At 38.3% G+C, this 21,863-nt stretch overlaps 1 protein-coding gene across 1 annotated transcript in view; it reads right to left on the reverse strand.

Moving 5' to 3' along the window:
- The window catches only part of brinp1 (bone morphogenetic protein/retinoic acid inducible neural-specific 1), a 136,404-nt gene that overhangs the window by 88,622 nt on the left and 25,919 nt on the right, over window positions 1-21,863 (reverse strand). Inside the window, exon 2 of the mRNA XM_059357758.1 lies at window positions 17,296-17,563. Coding sequence (XP_059213741.1) covers window positions 17,296-17,513 — 218 coding nt within the window. The 5' untranslated portion in view covers window positions 17,514-17,563. The remainder of the gene's footprint in view (window positions 1-17,295; window positions 17,564-21,863) is intronic.

Raw genomic sequence — 21,863 nt, forward strand, 5'->3', positions numbered from 1 at the left:
ACTCTTCTAGATGTTATTAAACAATTTATTGAGCTACTATTAGCTTAGCTTAGCTAGGCTGTCAAAACTGCTGGTTAGCATCTCAGAGACCGCCTGAAGCATAACGGCTGTGCCATTCAAGTCATGCGACCGTGGTGTAGTTCGCTATAGCATAACGTTAGCTTTTTACTTTCGTTGGCTACATTAACACTTCAAACGTCATAAAAGTGGTGTTCATTTGTGTATTTTCTGCAATGATCCAAAATCCAATGCAAAAATCCCATAGGCAAATTCTCAATAGTTCCCATGATGATGGTACATCCAAAGTGGCCTACAGAAATACGTCATTTAATTGTCTCTATAAAGAGTCCTGTGTTGTATCTACATGCTCATTCCATGCTGTTACATTTGTGTCATAGGCTTTTTTTTTTTTACAATGAAAGTATGAAAAAGAGGTAAGAAAGTAAGAAATGTGGCTTATGGAAAGGTGGGGATAATTATCTTGTAGTGGGCAGATTGAAAAATTAGCCAATATAAGTCTAAACTAATAATTGGTGTTAGAGTTTGCCATACAGCGTGAGTCACATAACTGTGGATGGGGGGGATCATCCTCATCATGATGATCTCATTTGTCTATGCCCTTAATATTATGTTATTAAAATTAATTAGCAAATTATCCTACACATAGAGATTTTGCATTATAGCATGCTGTATTATTTATAAAAAAGACCATTAAACATTCCTGAGACGTAATTGATGGAATCTTTGCCACACAGTTCTTTGTGGAGCCAGACTCAGCTGACTGATAGTGGTGCATGAGGACCTCCACAGAAAATGCTGGCAAGCTGCAAAGACTGGGGGAGACTTTGATCCAATAATGGTAATTCCCCCATGAATGACTTTGTGAAGCGATTTTGTCTTCCCACTCAGTATTGACTTATTCCCTTTCATGCTGTACATGGTGTTCCCACACAGAAACAGTGCTGCATGATCTCATGTATTTGGATATGATATATTTTCAGGGATGTAAGTAAATGTTGTTACATCTAGATCACCATGTGGTGCAACATGGTTTATGAATGTCCATATGTGTTGCAGTGCGGAGGCTGACAAACAACTCGTAAGAGCTACCAACAAGGTGCTTCCATGATTTCATGTTGCCGTAGCTTTTTCATTTGCCCAGTTCATGTGATTTACCAGTGATAGATAAGCACCCGAGGGCAAACACCTGGAAAATAAAACCTAATTAAGGTCTCCCTAACAAGGATAGACTGCATGATTAACAAATGGCACGCTATTGATCCAAGCATAGTACTGTTAGGACTGCAAAGGACACCCTACCTGTATCTTACTCTGTTCTCCAAGAGTGGTATTAATCAACTCTATTTCAAAATCTTTTGAAAGATTAGGCTTTGTTGACAACATTTGTCAACATATCAATTGGGTGGAAGTCCCTAAAATCGAACACATCTGATTGTATCGATTTCTGTTTAATTTATCAAAGAGTGTGCATATTTTCGTGCTGTGAGTGATATGTAGATGACATTAAGGTTTACATTCAAAATATGTCGAGCACGATCTAGGAGCGTTTATTCACGATTGAAGGGATGATCCTCGATTGGTTCTTCCTTTGCCAATATTAGGCTGATTTTAACCAACTTACTATCAGATCTAAGATATCTATAGAATCTGCACCCTGCTGTGCATGTACAAAGGTTTCTGGGAGCAACATGTACCCCTGCTGAGCCATGTTAATCAGCACGAGTGGCGAATACATTTTAGATCCTTAATAAGCAACCTTTACATCACTTTTCCCATATGACACGTGACGGGCGATGCTTCCTTTGAACAGTCAACCAGCCTCCCTAGCTTCCCTGCTGCTTGGGAACTACTCCAGGGATGGCTAACAGGAGCTTTGTTATTGGCACAGTAATTGGCCCACACCAATTACTGTGGGCTGGTTAGCCAAAGCAGCTAACGTTAACAATTGAGTTTTCATGCTGCATAAACCCAATTATTACATATCACTAGGAGGCAGGGAAATAGCAAAACATTTGAAATTAAAAGAGCAGAAGCCAAGCTAACTGCTAAGCTAACGCAGCTAACTTACTGAATAGCGTGTAAACAACTATAGGATTGGGTTAGAACGTTGCTAAAAGAAGGAGATCAATGAGGGCTGTAGTAGAGCTACTGTAGTTTTAAATGTAAAGCAGATAATTAATCGCTATAATGAATAACATGAAAACTTTAACTGGGTTGAGTTAGCGACAAGATAATGCTATCAGTAACATAGAATCAATAAGCCTCCCTAGCTTCCCTGCTTCTCAGGAGCTACTCCAAGGATGGCTCACAACAGCTATGTTAGGACGGCTAATTAACTGTAACAACTAACATTAACAATTGAGTTTTCATGCTGAAAATAAAGCACATTTACAACATATACCATTATTACTAAAGGAGGCAGGGGAATAGCAAAACATTTGGTATGGAGAGAGCAGGAGAAGCCAAGGCTAACTGCTAAGCTAACATAGCTAACATACTGAATAGCGTGTAAACAATAGGATTGGGTTAGAAAGCTGCCAAAAGACGAAGAGTGATGAGCGCCTTAGCAGAGCTAGTGTAGGTTTAAATGTAAAGCTGATAATTAGTTGCTGTAATGAATAACATGAAAAATGTAACTGGGTTAAGTAAGCGACAAAATAATGCTATCAGTAACACAGAATCAAAAAGCCTCCCTAGCTTCCCTGCTGCTCAGGAGCTACTCCAGGGATGGCTTACAAGACCTATGTTAGCTCGGCTAATTAACTGTAGCAACTAACATTAACAATTGAGTTTCATGCTGAAAATAAACCACATTTATTACAACATTATTACTAAAGGAGGCAGGGGAATAGCAAAACATTTGACATGGAGAGAGCAGGAAAAGCCAAAGCTAACTGCTAAGCTAAAATAGCTAACATACTGAATAGCGTGTAAACAACTATAGGATTGGGTTAAATGTAAAGCAGATTATCAGCCGCTGTAATGAATAACATGACACATTTAACTAGGTTGAGTTAGTAACAAGATAATGCTATCAGAAACACAGAAGCAAAGGCAACTGGAAATATGGCTAGTATGCTTACTGTAGCATGTCAGCCATGCAGGACGTAGGACAGAAAATTGTGGTGGGAAAAACTGACTTCTTTCTATGTTGAATCTCTCTGTGATCTGACTGAACTATTTCAGAACAACTATCTACCGATCATTACATACTGCAGATCTACATGCTCATGTTCCTTGGGGGGGCAGTATTAACAGCTATTTCTTTGGTGAAGGCCCCCATAATCTGAGACCACAGGAGCCTTGTTCCTGTGCTGCCACAGCATTATGCAGCAGCTTGACAGAACGAAAGAGAAAAAAAAAATCCAGGCCTTTCATGGTAATAAGGAGGCAAGGCCCAGTAATAAATCAAACAGACAGAGATACAATTGAAATCCTGTATGAATTTCAACCACCAAGAACCATTCAAAATATTATAGAATGAATCTTAATCCCATGCTCCAATGCACAGTGAAGGACTGCGCAAAAAGAGTTGGGATGCTATTTTGGATGGCCTGAGCTGTTTGCCTGTGCTTGTTTTATTTATTTTCACTTCAATACTGGCATGGGCCCGATTTCTGAACACAGCAGTGTAAATACTGCAGGAAATCCGAGGGGCTATTTTGAAATTCTGTTATAGTGCTGCAGAAGAAAAAGTAGATAACATCAGCAGAGAGGCCATGTAAAAATATCCGAGTGACTGTTCCGAGCTAATGGGTTTAGATAAAATTAGGTGTGCGTTAACCATAAATCGCTTCAGACTCACTGTCAATGTTCCCACATGTCCGTCAAGTTTATAATAATACTGCAAACTGTATAACAGAGATTGTTGCATATCTTTCATAAAAATTCAGTGAGGCAACTGATATTCTTGACAAGTGTCCTTATGTGCACTTTGAAAAATATGATCCTGCACAGAATTACTTCACATAATGAGATCTTTTATAGGAGATTTCTTATAAGTGATAGTCTTAAGGTTGTAAGAAAGTTTAAGTACAAGCTATTTGATTGACTGGATTGTTGGCTGTTACATTTTGCTAATCCTGCAGGAATGATCAGATCTTTTGCACAGGAATATAGCAAAAATAGATTTATTTTTTTTACCCATAACCTTTGTTAAATTTGCAAATTGCAACACCTTTCCAAGTCGTGACATCACGGACATGATGCCTGCAGAGTCCATCTGTGTGAAATGGTGGCATTAGGATGGGACTATTTTCAGTCCGGAGGAAGGGAAAGAAGGATAGATGCAGAAAGAGAAGAGGGGGGGCGGGGGGATCAGTGGCGTAGAAGGGATTATGTCAAGGTTACTGTGATGTACAAGATCAACACACAGAAATAGAAACGCTGCCATCAATCTTACAGTGTGGGGAATGAGTTTGGGTATATTTTTGATTTCTTCTGCCAACTTTTGTATGAGCTGACAAAATTCAATTTCAGCTCCTCTTTCAAAGAGTTGTACATTCAGTAAAGCCAGTAGTCAGATCTAAACAGCGATAGAGAGAGGTGAAGAGAAGCATAGCTGAATTCCGAAAAATAAATTTGTGAATGAATTGTCTTTTTCCATTAACTGCACTGCTGTTTGTGTGAAGCGTTGCTGAAAGTCTGTTGCCTGGGTCATCATCTAATTTAATTTTGTGCCTGCAGAAATTTGACTGATCCCAGAAGAAATCCTCTACAGGCTCAAATCAAGGCAAAGGGGAAATAAACAGCATAAATCTAATTTACTTACTACCACAATGACACAGTTAATGCAATAAATACGCTCAGTGGTAACTTAACACAGACTTATAATAGAGCTATTCTCAGAGTTGCTGTATGTTAGAAATTTATACTAAAACACACTACTGCAGCCTCAAATATTCAATATTTATGGACTTTAATATCTAATATGGTTCTACTACCGCCATATTCACATGTAAGTATCTTAGTTATTAACCATTAATTGGAGCATATCAGCAAATGGAACGTGATTGCCTAAATGGAATATGATTGCTGGCATAATGGCTTTGTTAGTGCACTCTGTAATTGTGATGAGGCAATGAAACGAAAATGGATCTAATCAAAAACAATCTCTTAATTCACTTTGATCTCAAGAATTTGATGGGACATGGTGCCGGAAGCGAGTGCACGGGTGAGTGACACGAGCATGCGTTCCGATCTAATTAACTGTGTAATGTGAGAAGTTCTGCTGATGAACTAGTCTGACTGTGTGGGCATCGGATTGAATGGAAATTATTATGAGCCCACACAACAAATAATGGGAAGAGAGACAATGACTTGCATTGATGTGAAACCCACCATCGTACAGAATCTGGAAATGAATGATCACCTCGAAAATAGTGTTTACATTGTATTCACAAAAGCCAGTGCAGTTCAAGAGATTATCTCGTCTTTTTTTTTCTCCATATGTTCCCATCTCAGTCTTCCTGTATGCTGTTTACAGCTGATGAAACACTTCATCACCTTCTGCGTCCTGTAATGAAATCACCAACAAAGCTCTTCCAATCTACATATAACACAAAACCTACCAAGGTCAAGGCATTCATGCAGTACAAAGAAACAACTGCTATTGTCAGTGCCCTAGATGCAGCTTATTGTATCCCATCCATTTCCTGCTGAACTCAATTTGCCCTGTAATAACAGTCAGTCATACCTCGAATAAAACGGCATTATGTTGATGATTTCTATGTACTGTATGTGCAGTTGGTGTAACGGGTAAAATTGCCAGCTCCTTCAATTCAATAATAATCGCTTTATCTTTTTATCTACCAGAAACAAAGCTTCTTATTATTCACTTGCCTGTCTTTAATTCAAGGACATCTAAATAACTTGTGCGGTGTCATACTACTCCTACGATAAATGGTGATGATATGAAATTTTAAAAAAATAAATAAATCTATTCAATATTGTCAGGCAGACTGAAAAATGGGCAATAACGTGTTTTGTCATCTTGCACAGAATTGCGGCACAAACTGTGAACAGTTCTGAGGTAAATAAGATGTTTTTTGAGGATGGATATCAGAACCTTGGACAGTGATAGTTTCCTCACAAAAAGAAACCTTTCGATGCAGGTCAAATTCAAGAAAGCCAAAACAAGCGTTATTCAGGGAAATGTTGTTTTTTTAGCAGTGTTGGAAAACACCTTTAAAAAGAAAAAAGGATACCACTTTCCTGTTTTGAGATAATGCCTTATGCTTAATGTCACACGTTCAATATAGAGAAATGTGACATTTTTTTCTCACTTGATCTTTCCATTCAATCTCAACTTGCCCAACAAGACGTGTAATTCACTATTTTTTATTTTCTTGTGATTATTTATTACAAGGAAACTTCAGAACAAGCTCCAGATCAAGCGTATAAGTGGACTTTGAGATTGTGATTGTTTTGTGAGCTGCTGTTTCCAAGGTCAAGAATGAACTGTCAAACTCAACACACATTAGTTTAAGCTGACAAAATGTATTCTGTGATCAGGAGGAAAAAGGTTTGCATAGCTAATTTTGTCAAGATAATAAAAAACCTTGTGATTAGGTTTATTTTGTAGTTTTGTGTACTCAAGGAAATTAGTCAGTAGTATTAAAGATGTGGTACAGAATTAAGAACACTGTCTGTAATGTCCTCTCTGGCCTTCCGTAGAGGCTTTTGACCCTTAATTGGTAAGTACAAGTGTTGTACTGGACACAAGCATGAACAAGTCTGCGGTAATCTTTAATACCATCGCTGCTTCACTGCTTCCAGTCTGAAAATGAGAAACATGTCATTACTTGTTAAACCCACTTATCAAGCCTCTGCTGTGTGAACCCCAAGAGATCCAAACAACCTTCCATCAGGCTGGCTATCTCTGTGCCCTCTTTCTCAAACTCCCTTTATACACACTGTGCACTTATTCTCTGTGAAGTGCATGTATAACAATGCATCTGTATCAAGCACAGAAGCCGAGCCCGCCTACGATTTTATGTAGTTAAACTGATGTTAAACGGCCAACATGTTGAGGCACATACTATCACATAAAATGCACTTTAGACATGTGACCTTTCTGGATTCCTACAGTAGAAAATCCTGCCAAACGCTGTATTTCTAACACAGCGAGGATAACATGCCCAACATTTTTAGTGTTTTGCTGGAAGTGAACTGACTCAGATGTTCTGCGGGAGGCCGAGAATAAACCTTTTGTGTTTGTGTAGGTCACACAAACCACCAAAGCTGTGCAGTGACTGCAGGACACAGAAGTAAGAGAGTAAAGACACCTCTGCTGTGTTCGGCAGAGATGCTGCGCGCTGACTCTAGGACAGAACATATGTGATATTTTTAGACTTCTAAAGAATATTTAGGAATTTGTATATAATGCATCCCACAATTGCAACTGCATTTTGTGTTCATTCTGATTTTGTTTATGTAAGGAATTTCTCCAGAAATTATTTGTGTAATAAAAAATTGGTCAAATCATATTCATGCAGGTTTACAGCATGAACATTTAAACCTGACACTAACTCATTATCACGCTCATGCCAACACCATCTGATGGCAGTAGCTTCCTCTACCATCTAAAACTCCTTCTTAAGTGGCCTTTCCTATTGCTGACTTTATGAAGATTTATGTTTACTCTTATTAAGGGAAATTAGCTCTTCCAACAAAATCCTAAAAGCTCCTTCAAAGAGCAAAGCATTTTCTGCTAAAAATCTAACTATATAACACATTCTATAGTGTCCCTAATGAAACAAATTCCTTCATAATGAGACCAAAATTATAATTATTTTCTTCTTAAGGCAGGGTAGCAATCTTGATACATTACCTTACCTAACCTAGTTTGACACCATTGTAAAGAATATTGAAAATGCCTCGTCATTCAAAACCAAATTTTCTTACCTAAATAAGGGTAAATCTCATCAGTGTCGGTGAACCAATAAGCATGCAGTATGCTTGTACCAAGAACTAATAAGGCTGCTGATTGGCTGTCTAATGGTAGTTGTTCACGTGCAGGAAAACAGTGTGTTTGTGTGTGTGTGTGTGTGTGTGTGTGTGTGTGAGTGTGTGTGTGTGTGTGTGTGTGTGTGTGTGTAGCCGTGCCTGCCTGCGTGCGTGCGTGCGTGTGTGGATTTTGAGAGGCACCACATACAGTAGTTGTAATGAGGTTGTCAAAGAGGATAAATATTTAAAGCATAATGTGGAACTTTGGGATTTCTATTTGTTAAAATGGATTTTATGAAAAAGTTTATTTCTAAAAAGTATTGTCAGGAACAGTATCAAAGTTAAGTGTCAGTACCAGAATATTCAATTAAAATATACATTAAAATATATAAAAATGTTTGCTGCTTTCTCTACTTTAATTCTTTCTTCCAGCCTGTACACTGATACCCACGCAGGTGTTTTCAGTTAGCTCACTTGATAAGACTTTTCCCCAGGACTTTGAAGTGTTTCTACACTTCATGCTTGACTGACATCTCCCTGACCCCTCCAATGTTAGTTATGTTGTACCTGTTTGGGCAACACTTATAGCTTTGATTCTATTGAATATTTGGTGTTTCGGGACCTCTTTTCTACCTAACCTTAGCCTGAGCCAAGTCTGATCAGCTAAAGTGAAAACACCTGTATGGGTTAACAAAATAAAATAAAAAGTAAATAATAGGGCGAGTCCTTGGGCTTTGCTTCTGTGTATTCAAAGTCACTGCAAGCCAAGTGCAGTCATTGAATGCCTCACAGGTCTATATTCATTTCATGGGCAGCTTTGACTTTTTATTACTATTATGTGCACTTGTCTGATATTTTCATTGAAGGATGCAGGCCTTACTTTAGTGGAACATTTAGTATTATTTATCAGCCCAGATCACAACATCACGAAGATGATAATATGAGACATGGCTGCTCTAGCATCTACTCTACAGAGCTTGCTGCACTTGGTGATGTTGCATTGCCATTCTCAAGGGAGAGGCACAGGCGTCCCACGCAGTGAATTAGTCAGTGCTTAACCCTGACAGTTTCTTCTAGCCTCCTGTTTCTCCTCTAATTACCATCCCTTCCTTGCCAGTAATTAAGTCGTCCCACTGCGGGGGCTTTTTACCACTAGGTAGGAGAAAGGAAGTGGCATGGAGTCCCTTCCCTGATCAGCCCCTGTTGAGTCTCTCCCAAACTTATAGAGGTGGGAAATGCAGATCAACATCCAATATCAGCCCCGCTCCAGTGATTGTAATTGCAGTGCAGTCCCATGATACCATTGTTTTGCATTATTATGTGGGTTTCTGTTTCCAAGTGTGTAAAAGAGAAAGATGCATAGAGAAAATGTATATTTTCCATCTATGTGATCCTGTGTTTTCTGTGGCCCACGGCAAACAACACTCACATGCTAGGATTCATATGTAAATTTTTGCTTTAAAAAAAGAAGCTCAATTTGTACACGACAGTGACAAGCTGTGCTGAAATTTCTGCTTGCCTGATTGGCTGAGCCGAACGCTCCGAATCCAAGTGTTGGAAGTGGTTCCTGCTTCAGTCAGCAAATGGGGAACTCACGTCTGCTGCCAGAGTGTGAGGTGACAGCCAACATTCTCTTTGGTGACAGCATCTTCATGAGTCATCTAAACTAAATTTACACGATCATCTCGTAACAGAGACACTTAGATACTGAACTAAATATACATTTTACAGCAAATGTCTGACTGAACTGGTGGGAGGGCCTCACATCCTGGAATTCGACTGATGAAAAGTACACGAAGAAGAAAACTTTTAGTCCGTTGGCGAACCGCTAGCTCACTGCAATAACTTACACTTTCACTTATCATTTTTAGGTATATTTCTACGTCTTTTTTGCATTTATACATAAAATAGGTGCCATATGACGGACAGAAATTGAAGCTCATGTTTGAAAATGTCATTGTGATAATTTTCACCAATAAGTGAGTGTATATTTCTGACTGGTAGAAGACAAAATGGCATTACGCCATTTTTGCGCCTATCGCAAGTGACTTTGTTATAAATTCAGATTTATTATTGTCATTTCTATTATTATTTCACATTCATCCAAACTCCACAACAATGTTAGTCCTTAATAGACTTTCTCTGTCACCCTCTCACTGCTGAAAAAAATAATGAATGAGTAATAAATAATTAAAATGATGTTGTGTCACCAACTGAGCATTTATACGGTAGATAAGAGCAAGGATGAATTAAAAAAACCCTGAAATCTAATGGTGCGGGCAGTCCTGGATGTTAATGAAAACACGTTGACAGATGCACACGTGAGTTTCTAAGCACAGGCATGATGAGATGCAGAGGAGGCTTTAATAATACATGGCCTCTGTTATTTTTTGAGGTGCACTCAACTACATGGTATTTGTGGGTCATGTGAGCCATTCGAATGCTTCTGTGAGGCGGCATTTCCTCACCTTGGCTGTGACCTCACTGCCAGCATACCTGTCTGCTCCCCCATTCCTTGTTTTGATACTGAGCTCACTGGACCCCCTTCCTTGTCGCCAGCACTTATATACATTTTCGTTATCACACACTTTTAGCACCTTCCTGTCTCACTGCCTAATGGCATCTCAGACCCTACGACGTCTCTGTCCTCTTTCTACAGTCTGTTTCATCCCTCCTGACTTCCTGACTGCCTCTCTCCTTCTCCTCCTTTGGCTACCGCCTGCTGAATTAAACATTGCTGCAGTCTCTCTCAGCAAATCTGCCGACGACATCAAATTCGCCTTCCCTTGCTCTATCCAATTACAGATGGTTCATCCAAACTAATTCAGGACCTGAGTCGGACAAATGTTACACCTTGTTTCTGTTTAAAACAAATGGAGCCCAGATCAGCTCTGACAGACACATCCACACTGAACACATGAGGAAACCCAATGTGTTTCTGTCGCTGCTTGTCGGATTTCAAAAATGAATTACATCAAGGCGACAGACGATGCCAAGCTAATAACAAATTAAAAGAAAAATGAGGATTTCAAAAAAATGGAATAAAAAGGTGAAGTGAGTCTACAGATGCACGGTTTAAATTGGAGACTGAATAAAAGAAGTTGTTTGCGCATGCAAATTAGAGCTGCAGATTATTCATTCAAGGTTTAGTGCTGATCAAGTGGTTGTCTCTGGACTGATTATAGTTAGGAATAATTAATATCATGAAGGAAATGTTCAGTTAGAGATATGCATGATGTGCTTTCATTGAATATACCCATGCTGTGCATATCGAAACTGGTATAAAAGCTGAGCATTAAAAAAAATGCTTATTTTAAACCTAAAATGATAAAACTACATGAATATGATATGTCCTTATGAATGAAATGAAACTGGTCAACATCACATCTGTCACTTGTCTCTCTTCGGTGTGTGTCTTTTAATGTGTCCAAGCTAGATAGCTAGATTGGCATCCAAGTTGTGCCAAATTGTGCTTATTTGTGTATGTACATGTAATCCAGGATTTTTCAGTGCAAATTGTGCCCTCATTTGTGTTTAAACATCCAACATTTCAACAAATCCTTTTGTTGCATCACCGGTCAGTCGTATGACAACTGCTAGCTATCCCACAGTGCTTTGAGAGGAGATTGTACAGTTGATGAACGTACAACATTAATGTGTTATTTAATGAGCTTGAGAAGAGCCGGTACAGAGGGTGATTTTTTTTTCTGTATGTTTGGAATGAGCCATGTTTACGATCATCATGCTAACCTAAGGTAATCTGCTGCTAACAGTAGCTTTATATTTACTGTAAAGACATGACAGGTGTTCCAAAAAGTCAGACTACTTCTTTAAATTTCCACCCAGAATCAAGGCATAGTATATTATCAACCAACAGTAATGTGAAAAACACATTTTTTTACATTAATCGCGTGATTTTCACTCAAATTCACCCTTTGTCAGAAAATATTGACCACGGATTATTTATCATTAGAAATAATTAAGTATCTACACCACTTCACTCGACTTTATTGAAGCTTTATAATACTTATAGTACCTAAAATATTAAAACTCAAGATGGCCATGTTTTAGTGTTCCAATTTTGTCATTTCATTTTCAGCTCAGATCTGCAGGAACTTACTATGAAGGGCGCCCTGAGGATGATTCACTTGACTTCTTCGCTAGCTAGCTGTTAGCTTCAGTAACTGTGTTATGTTTGGTTTTGTTCTTGGAAATAAGTTAATATGACTCCCATAAAAAAACGTCTCTTACTGCTGTATCATCCTAACACACCAAAATGGAATAAAGGTAGACAGGAATACAGGCCAGCAGAGATAAACTATATTACAGAAGCTGAGATATCATTCACAGTTCTGTTACAGAAAAGAGGATCTGTCTCAGATAAGGGGAAGCAAGCGATTAAAGAGAAATCACAATGTGAAAATCATAGTTTTTGTGTGTGCAAGCATTCTTCAAAGGTTTTAACAAGTCAGTAATTAAGTATAGCGATTAAGGATATTAAACTGGCTTTGCAATTGTCTTTAATAGTGCTGTAAAACATGCAGTGGGTCAATTTTCATTTTTTTAATGATTCTAATCCCAACTTGTTGGATACAGGCAAGACCAATGACACGGAACCTCTTTGCCCCAGTTTTGGATGTTTCAGGGAGGGTGTGTTACTTAACTATAGTTACATGTAGGGGTGGGCAATATGGCCCTATATATGTATATATCGGGTTAAAAATCAATCATAAATCTAAAATGTAGTGTAAATTGCAAATTTCAACAGTTGCAATACAAATACAAAAAAAAATCCTCTAGAGGGTCCGGGGACATGCCCCCCGGGAGCAAATTATGTACATTTTTAAGTGAAAAGCATCAATTCCGTCCACTTTGAGAGCTAAATGTGAGCAATCACATCACATAACATTTTTCACAGTGAACAGGGCTTTCGAATAGGACATGGAGCAGCCAGACAGTGTTAAAAAATAGCTGGCTAAGGGGGTCCGGGGGCATGCCCCCCTCGAGAATTTTTTTTTCATTAAAGCCCAAATTTGGTGGCCTCTCACACATTCTAATGCCACTATTCCAACGCATACACTGATCGTAATCATTGCCTATTTTAATTAATTATTGTAAAGGAGAATAAGAGTTCTTGTATTATTATTATTATTATTATGTTTTATCTAAGGCATCTTATTTTGACAGTCTTCTTGTAAATTCTGTGGTGGATTCTATTGTGAATGATACGATATGGCACACCCCTACTTACATCCATTGTGGATTTTCAAAATAAACTTCTGTGTTCACAGAAAACGGTTAATCTATGGCACAAAACCACTTGACTAAGGTTAGGGTTAAAGAAAACAGGGTTTGGAACAACTATTAAAAACTACTTCTGCATTAAACTACCAGACACAGTTACACAGACTAAAACATCAAGTCTTGGTTTCACCAGGAAACAAATCCAGGGTCGAAGTCCAGGGTTAGTTTGTCCCATTCTGTCCTTCCTTTTCAAATATCTATTCAATTCAAACACAAAAAAATATCTGTTTACCTTATTTAATTGGAGCCCAACTAGTCTGTTTTTGTTATTACCATGGACAACATGCTAGCTTTAATTTAATTTCTAAATATTGTTTTTCCACAGGTCATTACCGGCTTTTGTTCGAAGCCTTGGATAGGTCTTCATGAGCTCTGGCCCAATGACAGGAGTGGCTCTATCACCCTCTCTATTCATTCACTTTAGCGTGTCTTTTCAAAGTGTGATCAATCAGAACTATTCATTTTCATAAATATTTTTATTATAAATAACAACCCCCATCTCGCTTCTTTGATTACAGTGCAATGCTGATTTGAGGCCTTTAAAATGCATTAATGGCTACCAGATTTGCATTTATATTGGTTTTTCACTCAGGCACACAAGAACCTGAGATAGAGCTCTGCGAACAAAGACCAAAGAGAGAACACGCATTATCTGAAACACATTCGACCCCATAATAGAGTACAAGCAACAGAATGAGAGATGCTAGTGTGAGCAAAACAGGCCATCGAGTTTCACCACTAACTGAAGCACACATTGATACACATTATTCAGCTGCAGGTCTGATACAGGAGCAGCCAGCAGTGAAAGTGGCTTTCTTTTGACCGATGAATACCATATAGGAAATTTACACTTCTGCCTACGATAACGGGGGAGGAGGAAGAAAGGAAGGAATTCAGTTTGAAGATTCCAATCAGCAGTGACACAGCGGTGACGATTACTTAAACAAAATGCACTCCAATCATTTCTTTAAGAGACATAAGTCTAGAGGGAGCGGATAATTGGTGCCTCGCGGTGTGTCTTTCCCCTTCAAGCGACTGTGACCTTTTCAGAGCATGAGACAAGAGGCTGGCTTCCTCTCCCTAAATCTGTGTTTATCCTTCAAATTAGGCGCAATGCCCATGTTATTAAAGATGGGGCAGATTTGTTTGTTGCTGATCAGGTTGGCATTGTCCACGCAGCATGCCTCCGGGGTAATCTCTCTTGATAAGAGAACCCGAAAGGAATGGATGCTTTGTCTCTCTGCAAATCTGATTCAACCACTTTCCACCACTAAATCGTCGAGGCAGAGAAAGTCCCCGGGGAAATTTACAAAGCGATTCAGTTCTCATTGCTGGTTAGAGGAGAGCACGGCTGGGCAATCATGTGCCGAAGAGGACCGAGGGTATGTATGATTTCATTCCAACCAAACACTACACCAGCTGATGTCACTGATTTCCTCCAACCACCCCTCTCTCTGGGTGAAGATGTACTAATCATTGAAATTAACTGGGGGTCCAGGTTGGGATGAAAATCCTTGGAAAACTGTGAACCTCAGGGAGAATGTTTCACACCCTCACAAACCCTGAATATGATTATTTATTAAATATCTGTTCCAAAAAATCTTTCATTTAGTCCACTAACACATCAGCATAGCACAATACACTAGATAGTACTGTGTATACTATGTGTTACTGCACTGTATATTTCCAAATGCATTACTTGAGGGAAATTGCTCAGAACATAGGTATAAAAGTAAAACAATCAATCAAACTTTTCTGTGTCTGACAGTTCTGCAGATGTGTGACAGATGTGAGTGTGGATTGTTGATTGTTGTCGTCGAATTTTTAACGAGATATACATCAAATTCTTCACACTCTTAATGCAAGATTTAATTGTCTTGTCATGAGGAAAGGGACATCCAGCACTGATGGCTGAATTTGATGCCACTAATGGTCTGTTAAGAGGGAGAAACAACAGGAGCCACCTGGGCCCGGCAACGTTCCCAGCAGCCCCCAACATGCAAACACACACTCTCTGTTTTAATAAATCACTGCAGCATCACAGACAGCACTCGACGGCTGTACGGCGTCTGTGGAAAGCAGCTTCAGAAGTTTTGCCTCTGAGATTCATGTCTCTGTGCAACATCCCGCTCTGTCAAGTTACACATTATGCAAATGCGTTGTTTACTGTTCATGTGACAATATCAAGGCACGAAAGCCAGTGGGGACCGGGGGCTGTGGCAAGTTACCAAGAGACGGAGCGGAGAGACAGAGAACAAACTCTGTGAAAGAACTGCCAAAGGAATGTAGCAAATGACTCTTACTCTTTCTCAGTCTTTCTATACTTCTGAGTTAGCAGACTAGGGATTAGGGATACAAGGAAATCAAAGCAGATCATTCTGAGAAAGAGGGTTTCTATCCATCTAAATTCCCTACATCTTCTTCTCTATGTGACAAACGAGCAGCTGTGTGATGCAAAGCAAAATACATGCTGGAAAATATCGACCATGTTGCAATTAATGAATGTCAAACTGTCTTATTTGGGAACAAGTGCTAGAGAACAGATAGAGAGTTAATTAGTGATAGAAATCAGTGATTTAAAGTAATTTATAATGGTCTTAATACAGTTTAAGGCAAAGGTTTACATAAAAAAAATGAGAACTAAGTATATTAATTTGTTATATGTATTTTTGATATGTGTGAAATTCATATTTCTCTGTCAATATATTTTATCTACCCAGTTCAAATGTTATCAGTGATTAAATGGATGTTATCAGCTTCATTTACTAAACTTAACCATGTAGTTTTTTTTTTTGCCTAAACCGAATCATGTATTTTCTTTTCCTAAACTTCACCATTTAGTTTATTTTCCTAAACCTAACCATGTAGTTTATTTTCCTAAACTTAACCATGTAGTTTATTTTCCTAAACCTAACCATGTAGTTTCTTTTCCTAAACTTAACCATTTAGTATTGGTGCCTAAACCTAACAAAACAGAGACGAGCTATCTAATGGTGATAACGACCTTCTACACATAATAAGTGGAGAAGGCACCTTCCCATATGTATGAGGCTTATACCAAGTAGTAACAGCGATTTTAATGGGCTGTTAATATGAAAAAAACTTTAGATTTGTCCTTTTCTTTTTTGTTATATGTTATTGGTATAAATAAATCATGCAAATTTTAATGTCATACTATGTGGCAAAAAATATTTAGCTCATTAATAGCCTGTTAGAAAAGCCACAGGTGTTTGATTTTGTCATCATTTGACTAATAACAGTAGATGTGTACTGTCTTTCTAAAGGCTGTCACCAGGGTCATACTGGTTTGGGCTCAGACACTATTAATTTATACCATAGAGCCTGTGTTACAAACTAGGGCAAGTAGTTTGAAAGACATATGAGTACAAGTGAGAAACACTTTAAATGGGATTTTGCAAAGTCTGGGATACAGTATTTTTGGATTTTGATCCATGACTTAAAGTCAGCATATATCAGTCACTGCTGCCCAGATTTTGACCTTTTTTTCTCCTTTTTTTCCTCCTTTTTTATTTTTTAAAGCTGTCTCTTGCAACTCCCAACCTTATGGAACCATTAAATTAAATATAGAATAACCTATTTAATTGCTCAAATTTGTGCAAATACCAAACTGTTAGGCAGCATTTCTCACCTCAGTACTCTGCACCTACTGTCTGCCAATAATAGCCAAACAGTACAGTAACACGCTGATTAACACCAGTGTGCAAATATTTAGGCTGTTAGCTATAATATGATCATTATTTTATATTTCATGTCACAGACTGGGGAAATCAAATTGTTGAAAAAAAAAAAGACTAAAAGCTATTTGCATTAATATCAGAAGAATACAAGTGCACACTACCTAGAGTTGTTGCAAGCCAGTATAAAAGATGCACACTTGATAGGTTTAAAATGTGCACGGTGCAGCTTTTTGCAACTAAAATTTAAAAATAGAAAAACCATTAAAACAGACAGATTCTTAAAAAGCCTGCGTGGCATCAGTACACAGGCTGAAAGTGAACTCACCTATAAATTTTATATCTGGTCGTAAATCCTTGGCGGAATCTTTCCACAAAGGACAGATAACTCCGAGAGTGGTGGAAAGGTCCACGGTCAGAGATGAGCCAGTCATATTGCTTGGTGACATGTTGTTCAGTGGCCAACGGGTCCTGGCGGGAAGACTGAACTGTTATATGGTCCCATATAAACAGGAAGCAGATGACCTCAATAAACCTCCAGTTCATGCTTTTTTTTAAGCCGCTCTCTGTTCATTCTCGCTCCATTATTTGGAGACCTGATGGGAGAGAAAAGAAGAGGAAAGGAGGGGAGGGAGACACAAAAAAAGAGAGCTGTTACATGACAAAGTCTATTTTAGCAGTACAAGAAGATGTCACAGAGTTAGGTTAATTGTGTTGTAGTGAACAAATAAGATAGTGCCCTTGTCATTGTCACTTTACTGTGACATGATGGGTATTTATTTTGCTCTTTTTAGATTGTTCACCCTTCATGCGTCCCTGGAGTTTTTCAGAGAGCCACACGGATTGTGCCTCCACATACAAGGACTGTTACCCTTTTGCAGATGAGCATGAAGAACACCCTCAGCTGTGTGACTGTCTTCTTCTTTTTTTAAAACATCTAATTGGTGTCATGATAAGTTCTGACAAGGTTAGAAGACTGCTTTACGATATGTTATGACACCCAGCCACTAATGTGGAGGAACACCATCTCCCTTTACCCAGTGGTGTCAATTACTGCTGGAGGAAACTTTCAACTATTGACTTGCGACTCCATGAATTGTTAAAACTAATGTGATACAAAATATCGCCTTTTTCATCAAATGCAAAATAAGAACTCGATTTGGTTCCACTAAAGCTGCTAGGGGTGGTTAATACAATTGTATTATTGCCCTTAGCTTTGCAAAATGGCCCAATAAAACTAAATCTGACCCTCAGTCTATAAATATTTTAGAGACAATGCATTTTTAGCAAAGCAGCGGGAACAGGTCATCTAAAAACAGATTTAAACAAGGCCAGATTTATGGAGTTTCTTTAATTAAAAGATCCTAGAGGTAGCACACACCATACACCTAATGCGTCCTGGATTGGAATTACAGTAAATGCAATTCATGCTTAGAATAAAGTAGGATGACCGATATTCTGATGTATTAAACAGTACAGTAATTTCCAATTTATTTCCAAATGAAAGATTCCTAAAACACTCAGCTCCATTACAGCGGAGAAAGAGCACATTTAATGCCACCACACACTGCTTAATGGAAGAAATTAAAAAATCTTGAAAACATTTTAACATTTCAAACATTAAAATGATATACTTCCTCATTTTGCATCGGCTGTGAATATTATTATCCATTTGGAAGTGAAATTATGTCTCTTAGTTACTGATAAGGAAACGATTTTCATCAGTAATTGCATTTAAGAACTTTGGCCCCTGGCCGTGGAGCACCCAGCAGTGTGCTATCAATTGCTACTGTATGCAAAAATCCTCCCCCTTTCATGGTTTATTAGACAATAACATCTTAAAAGAGCAGGGAGAATTTAATGGGCCTAATCTTCTCCTGTTAAATAGATGATGAACTACTTGATTGCAAAAGTTAAAGAAATCACAGTGGCATACTTAAACGATTTTTTTCTTTTTTTTAATGTGTCATACCATGGTTAAAATTAGTGTGTCAGTTTCTAATGACACCTCAAATTAATTCTGTATTTTATTATTTAAACATTACTTCACCCACTTGCTAAAGGACCAGGAACAATCTTGGATAATTTGAATATCTCTACTTGTATAACTAATTATAATTATACTGCCATATTTGAAGTATAATCAGTTCTTAAAAATGATTGTAATGAAATCTCAACTATGAAAACGGCATTTCAGCCATAATTGCATGGTTGACAAAGGGAAAACAAGTCTTCTCTCTCACCCTATCAACCAGAGACTCTGTGGCAATGACAAAATATGACAGTGTTCAGAACAGGCCTGTTTCAGGCTAATTACATAAGGCTAATTTGAGCTTGGCTGTCAAAATGAAATGGTACATAATCTGATAGAGAGGGACGATGCTGAGCAGGGGATTGATAACAATATGCCTTTGTGCAAAGATTAGGGTGTGAGTGTGAATTTGAAAACAAAACGTGTATGAGAAACTAAATCAAAAATGTGTTTTTTATTTAATTTCAGTAAATCACTTATTGACAACAGAGTTCACAATGAAATCTTTTGTCTGCATGTTACAATGAGTACAAGGTTGAATTCTTTGCTCTTACTGACATAGAAATCTATGAGAGTACAATTTGTTTGATGTGGTGTATAAGACCACATTTTCCATCTTAAAAACCCCAACTATAATAACGTGAAATGGCCATTGAGCATGTGACGGTCACTAAAAGTATATTTGACAGCCTGGCAGAGAAGAGTCACAGGCCGATGCAATGTGTCAGGTGTTAGGACGATACATGCTGCAGCTGTCGGTCATACCTTACAAATTGTATCCAATATAAATTATTTATCTTTAGACTTTTCAGCTTTTAGGTATGAACCACCAACCAGACTTTTACTTTTTTTTTTTTTTTTGCCTAATTCAATAACACTAACACACCTTATTTTTCTATTTAATATTAAATTCTACTGACACTAATTTGGTAGCATATAATTAAAAAAACAGATTGAATATTGACAAAAGCAAATGGATAATTGATCCTTTTGGTCTAGGCAAGATATGTGTTGCATGTGTTGTAGAATTGGACTTAATTTGTTTGAGATGGTGCCATAAAACAGTTTTGGACACATTTTCAAATGGAAGGGAAGAACAAATTTGGCATGAAAACGTGTTTTTTGGCAAAAAAAAATATGATAGTATGTTGTATGGTGTTTAAAGAGTAAAATCCTTGTTACAACAAGGATGGATTTTTGTCAGGTAAGAATTGGGTTGGATCTCAATTTCAGCAGATTTCTGCCTGTGGAAATAGATGTTGGACCGGTAAAATCCTTAGTTCCAACTGAATTCATGCCTCCCAGTCATAGTTAGCTTCCTGCCAATTTCTCAACGCCCTATATTGTACAAAAATCACAGCAATGACTACCTGAACAACTAAATAAAGGGCAACATATGGCTTGAGATCACCTAGCAGCCTTGATATGACTAATGTAGTGCCGTTTGCTACACAATTCATAAACCATCCAGTCCCCAATTAATTATATATTGCAGCTTCTCACGACAAAGCTTGTTGGTAGTTGTCATGTGGAATGTATACATGCACATTTTCCCCAATTCTTACATCGCACTGGTAACTTTAACTGTTGCACATGATCATAAAGCTGCATGCAGATAGCTGCTAAACTTGCTGGTAAAGAAAGGTAATAACCCTAAAGTTATCTCGTGCTCTTGATTGCCCCACTAACATGAAAATCAGTCCTGCAGTTGACCCAGAGGCTTAGTCATTTCCACCACCTGAGGTGTCATTGCTGTCTGAATCCCCTAAATCTCCTGCAGTGAGTGCATTTACATTCATATGGCCACATGATGAGAGTAAATTCTCCCTGCGTCTGTCTGTAAGCCTGTTTCCAACCGTATACTAAGATCTGTCTGTCTTCGACTGCCAAAACGGCATTTATCTCATGCCAGATTTTCTGCTTGCTTGCTTTGTGGGTTTTGCATCTGAACATTATCACACCTTAAACCGAAATTTATTGCTAGATAAAAGGGAGTCTGGTTCAACAAACAGCACCGAGCGATACAGAGGAATAGTGGATAAATATGACTCATTGCGACCGCTAAGCTCTCATGGATGCTGTCATGATTTCATTATATGACATATTTCTTCAATATTTAAAGACGCCATTTGTCTTGATAATGAGAGGGGGTGTTATGATAAAGAAAAGATCTGAGGACAAAAGATGACGGTGAAAATATGAGGAACGGTTTCTTATAGTTAGAGAACATATTATTATAAAAGAGGATTTGTCAGAATGAATGTACTGCATGCAAACATCACAATCTGACAGCCCCACATTACTGAATCCATGCACAGTGGTGAAAAACACTGTCCACAAGGGGTGGGGTGATGGACTTTTGGTATTTTGGGGGGACTGGAGCCATGTGGTGCAGTGCACCAGCTGCACAGCTGGATATAGGCTTGGATGAAAAATCATATAAACTCTTATTCTTTCCTTTAAAACATGCACACTCTATGCCATGCTGCTCTCTCAGTTTAAATATGGAAGCCACGGAGAACAGTTGGAAGCATTTACTACACAAAAAAAGATTCTCTCTGGAATAAACTGATGTTCACGTGCGTGAACTGCTGACTCACCATGAGCAAACATGCAGCATTGTAAATAAGCCACTGAGGGCTGCTGATGTTAAATTAGCTTGGGAGGAGATAACACATTTGGTTAATAATTGCCGCCCAGGTCCTACGAGAACTGTTGTCCGATGTAGGAAACAGTTCAATGCCATCGCAAGGAGAGCCAAATAATTTGGCAAAGAACCGCGGGGACAGTTTAACAACTGGATGGGGGCCATCCACTAAAGCCAGTCCCTCACTGGTGCTGAGGATGTCACTACATCTGCAAAC

Source organism: Centropristis striata, chromosome 19, assembly GCF_030273125.1.
Source record: "Centropristis striata isolate RG_2023a ecotype Rhode Island chromosome 19, C.striata_1.0, whole genome shotgun sequence".
Classification (NCBI taxonomy): domain Eukaryota; kingdom Metazoa; phylum Chordata; class Actinopteri; order Perciformes; family Serranidae; genus Centropristis; species Centropristis striata.